The sequence below is a fragment of the Eleginops maclovinus genome, chromosome 11, assembly GCF_036324505.1.
Source record: "Eleginops maclovinus isolate JMC-PN-2008 ecotype Puerto Natales chromosome 11, JC_Emac_rtc_rv5, whole genome shotgun sequence".
Lineage (NCBI taxonomy): Eukaryota > Metazoa > Chordata > Actinopteri > Perciformes > Eleginopidae > Eleginops > Eleginops maclovinus.
The window spans coordinates 21,228,521-21,233,209 of NC_086359.1; the positions used below are offsets into that span (position 1 = coordinate 21,228,521).

Consider the following 4,689-nt stretch of genomic DNA (forward strand, 5'->3'; position numbering starts at 1 on the left):
GATCACTTAAAGTCTCTCCAACAGCTGTGCTGCTGACCTTACAAGTGAGTTAGAGGCATCTCTTCAACTAAAGCAATTAAAAGAACAGCGGGATATAGATTTCCGTTGGCTCCGATAAATGTGGTTGGGAGAATTATAATGTGTGTGACTAATGGTACGCTCACATTATTCAAGCATGGCTCTCATTAATATGTTAAGCAACCAGCACTAGCTCTGTCTGACAAACTCCTCCTGAGATCCGTTGTTCGATCAAATGATTCACTCTCCCTTTTGTTCTGTACATATGGGTGGACAAACCTATCAAGCTTTCTCATAGTTTAAATGACATTTACATGATGTTAGATGATCAAACAGACACTGAACAGCCTCTCAGGCTACAGGGTATTATACAATTCCCCTAGATGAGAATCAGTCACAAAGGTAGAAGAGCAGGATTTGGAACTGGAAAGAGATTTGATGGGGGCCTATAATCCTCAACATCATTCCACAGCTATGGTTAATGATGGATGGCTTATTGATAATGTCACACAGGGTTATTCATCCCCTTCAGGGCTGAGATGTGAATGACTTAAGCCGTGAAATGCACCCAGAATCTGGCAGGCGAAAGACAACCTGCAATATTTCTCCTCTATTTGCCAGCTTGGCCCACTTCACTCTCCATCTGTTACAAGCGCTCTATCAGTTTGTTTTGTAGCCTGCCATTCAGAGCATGCTGATGTTTCCAGCCCTCCTGTCAAATAGTGTTTTAATGTAAGTGTCAAGATGTAGTAGGCTGACAATCAATGCCCTGAATGTATTAATTATACCCCACGGGCTATCGAAGCCTTCAGAAACATCCCATTACCTCTGGGCCTTTGAGAGGCCTGCATATAACTACAAGCTGTGTGTGATCACAACCTGCGAGCTCAGAGATAAAGAGGATAAAGACATGTATACTTTACATAAGATCTGAGGCAGATCGTCATGGCAACTCCCAGAATATAGTGTAAGTAGTCACATCTGCTTAACAGACCTTAGTTTGCCTTAAACATTATATTCACATTTGCCCTGTGCTTAATGATAAAGGTCTCCTATTATGCTCTATTTGAACCATATATTGTAGGACCATATCTATACAAAACTTGTCTGTGAAGTGTTTTGCTCCAAATACCAAACAGATCCCCCATTGTAGCATGCCTCATCCCCCTCTATTTCAGCCGTGTTCCTGAAGTGCTGATTCTGTGACTGTCGCTTTAAATGTGAGCTGAGCTGAAGCTGGCCACGCCCCTTTGGAGCGCATGCAGCTCTCTGTCTGAAGAGAGAAGTTTCTAACAGAGATACTCTGCTAAACGCTGCCGTGATTAAACCCCATGTTATGTTCCAAACCACATCCAGCATTATTTCTGAAACACTTCTCAGTGTTTACCACTAGAACAGAGACATTATATGTATTATATAAACCAGGGGTTTTCAACTGGTTTTGTCCCAGGGACCACCATTCGGACTAGAAAGCAATCCGCGGCCCACTGATGTGCCTGCGCGTGCGCGTGTGTATTTGGTGTTACATGCATAGCTCAATGCATGAAACATGAAAGAGAGGCCACGCAGATTTTATAATAATAAAAGTAGATTTATTAAATTAAATTAAATTAAAGATTATTTTAAAGAAAGAATAAAGAATAATAAAGTGTTGTGCAATTCAGTATTGGGAAAAGTAACTAAAAATGTCATGCAAAGTCAGTCTAGGTGTGTGACAAAACAACAACGGAGAACAAAAATCCAACAACACCGGAGAACCAAAATCCAACAAATGAAGACCAAGGCAGCCTCAACTGCTGGCTGGTCAGGGCTTTTATAACCCAGCCAGGACAGACCTGTCACCAATCACCTGCTGTAGAGACAGAGAGATTGAGAAAAGCAGAGAGAGATTGAGAAAAGCAGGGAGAGAGAACAGGCTTACCATTAACACAGGGCGGGGCCTAAACCCGCCAGGGTCGTAACAGTGAAAACATGGGAGAATTAGGCCTACCTGTCAGTGTGATATCTGGGCGTGGTGAAGTCCACACAGCCTGTCTATTCGTGGCGAAATGGTAGACAGAGACAGTCTCATGTCATTCTCTGGATCAAGCCTAGCCCTGTACTTATTCTTTAAGTACGCCAGTGTAGAAAAACCACTCTCACACAGGTATGTGGTTGGAAAGGGCAAAAGACACCTCATTGCTTTTGCAGCAAGCTGTGGAAATTCTGTCTGGCAACTTATCCAGAATTTAACAAGGGGCTGTGTGTCGTACATATGCCTCCTGACAGAGTCTGTGGACATCTCAATCAGCTTATCCTCTTCCACAGCCGTCAGACTTGACCCTACTGATGCATCGTCACTGAATGGGAGCAGGATCCACTTGCTGTCACGGCGCCACTCTTCCGAATCAGTGAAGTACTTTGCGAATTGACGCACAAGCTTCCTCAAATGCTCACATATAGTGTCGTTGATGTCAGTGCTGTCAGGGTATTCCTCAACTGAAGGAAACATCGCCAAGTTATTGCTCTCCACTCGTTCGATCCACTTTGACATTTTTTTCACAAATGCGTCGAGCTTCTCGTAGAGCTGCATGACGTTTGCATCTCTCCCTTGCATGGAGCTGTTCAACTTGTTCAGCTCTGCAAAAACATCTGTGAGGTACGCCAGCTTAGTTAACCAGTAACTATCGTTGAAATTGGAAGCCAGATCAGAATGCTTCTCGCACAAGAACTCGTAGATAGCTCCGCGTAGTTCAAACACACGGGCGAGCACAGCGCCGCGAGACAGCCAACGCACCTCTGAATGATAAAGGAGAGAGCTGTGTTCACTTCCCAAGTCATGGCATAGGGATGAAAACAGGCGTGTATTCAATGCGTTTCGTTTTATGAAGTTGACCGTCTTGACAACGACATCAAACACACCACTGAGCTCAACACTGAGATCTTTGGAGGCGAGAGCCTCTCTATGAATCAGGCAGTGTGTCCAAATTACCCCCGGAGCCACCCTCCTTACATGCGCAAACAGTCCAGTCTTGCTGCCACTCATGGCTCGGGCCCCATCGCTGCATAATGCAACGCACCTCTGCCACGAGATATTGTGCTCCGTGAAAAAATCGTCCAGTGCTTTAAATATTTCTACACCGGTAGTTCGCCCGGGCAGTGGTTTGCAAAAAAGAAATTCCTCGCACATAGTGCCACTGTCCTCGTATCGCACAAATGTTAACAGTTGCGCATCATTAGTAACATCTGTCGTCTCGTCGATTTGAAGGGAAAACAGAACTGTCTGAAGTTTTGCCATCAGCTGGTCTTTGACATCATTTGCCATTTCCCCAATTCGTCTTCCGATTGTGTTGTCTGACAACGGAATAGTTTTTAATTTGTTGGCACATTCTTCGCTTACCATAGCTCTGCACATATCTATGGCTGCTGGCAATATAAGCTGCTCTGCAATGGTATGGGGCTTCTTACTTTTTGCAACCCTGAGAGCGACCAGATACGATGCTTTCAGTGCGTTTTCATTTATTTTTGCACTCTTCCTCATGGTAGCCTGCTGTCCTTTGAAATCACGCAACATCTGTTGCATGTACTCAACGGGTTTGGCCTTCAAGTGGACGTGATGCGTCTCCATATGCCGCGTAAGTTTCGACGGCTTCATAGCTTCATTACAGAGAATTGTTGAACATACGAAACACAGTGGTACCTCCTCTCCTGCTCTGTCTGTCGTCACTGTGAATCCATATTTAACATATTCCTCATTGTATTTTCTTTTTCGTCTTTTTTGCGAAGTTGACGCTTCGGAAGCCTGTCCTTGCCCTATCGTGGCGGCCTGTCCCTCTGTCGTGGCAGCCTGACCCTCTGTCATGGCAGCCTGTCCCTCTGGCACTTTCCTCACTACAAAACGATCCATTGGTGCTAGATATATAGCTAGACTAGTACATATGTAACAAATGTTTGCTGTACTACAACCTATCTTAAAATACTCTCGTCGGCTATGCTTATAAATGTGTGTCAACTTTGCTCGCAAGACTGTACGTAATGAATAATAAGTGAGGTTAGCGACGCAACTCATTACCATTAGCGAATCACAGGCTACCATAGACTGGATAGGCGCAAGGCTACATTCTGTCAGCTTGAATTTCCTTTATATTATTTTAAACATATTTTTCACGATATGTAACGGTATTCTGGAAATGTGTTGAAATATCAAAGCGAATTTATATTAAAAAAAAACAATGGTGAACTGATCAACATAGGCTCTTGTCACGGACCACATGCAATGCCGCCGCGGACCACCAGGGGTCCGCGGACCACCGGTTGAAAACCCCTGATATAAACAACAACTGTAAGTCCCTCCTGCAGACATCCTGCTGAACACACAGACACACAGTGGTGCTGCAGAGGGGATTCAGCTCGCCACTGTATATAGGGGACGATAAGTTGGTACGTGTCGCGTGGGCGGGACGTTGCCAGGAATTCAATGTAAAGCCAGCCCACATTTCAGTTATGACCGAAGCAAATCTGGATCAGCTCGTTTGTACCCCCGTTTTTAGAGATGTGGGTAAGGAGGAAAAGAGAGAGGGTTGTATTTTTGTAATTTATGTATAAAAGACATCAAAAAGTGCATTTTGCACAATAGGTGACCTTAATCAAATTCATCAGAATCATAAATGTAAACAGGTTTTAAAGTGCAGG

At 44.3% G+C, this 4,689-nt stretch overlaps 1 protein-coding gene across 1 annotated transcript; it reads right to left on the reverse strand.

Annotated features, from left to right (window-relative positions):
- Window positions 1–1,433: 1,433 nt before the first annotated feature.
- On the reverse strand, window positions 1,434–4,325 carry LOC134871696 (protein FAM200A-like). Its single transcript, XM_063894516.1, has 2 exons — window positions 2,009–4,325; window positions 1,434–1,870 (listed from the first exon to the last, which is right to left on the reverse strand). Exon 1 carries the CDS (start codon window positions 4,091–4,093, stop codon window positions 2,012–2,014), a length of 2,082 nt encoding a protein of 693 aa, XP_063750586.1. The 5' UTR covers window positions 4,094–4,325; the 3' UTR covers window positions 1,434–1,870; window positions 2,009–2,011.
- Window positions 4,326–4,689: the final 364 nt, after the last annotated feature.

Excerpts from the sequence above, each read along its gene's own strand:
- LOC134871696 (XM_063894516.1), bottom strand. The coding sequence starts at position 4,093 with ATGGTAGCCTGTGATTCGCTAATGGTAATGAGTTGCGTCGCTAACCTC.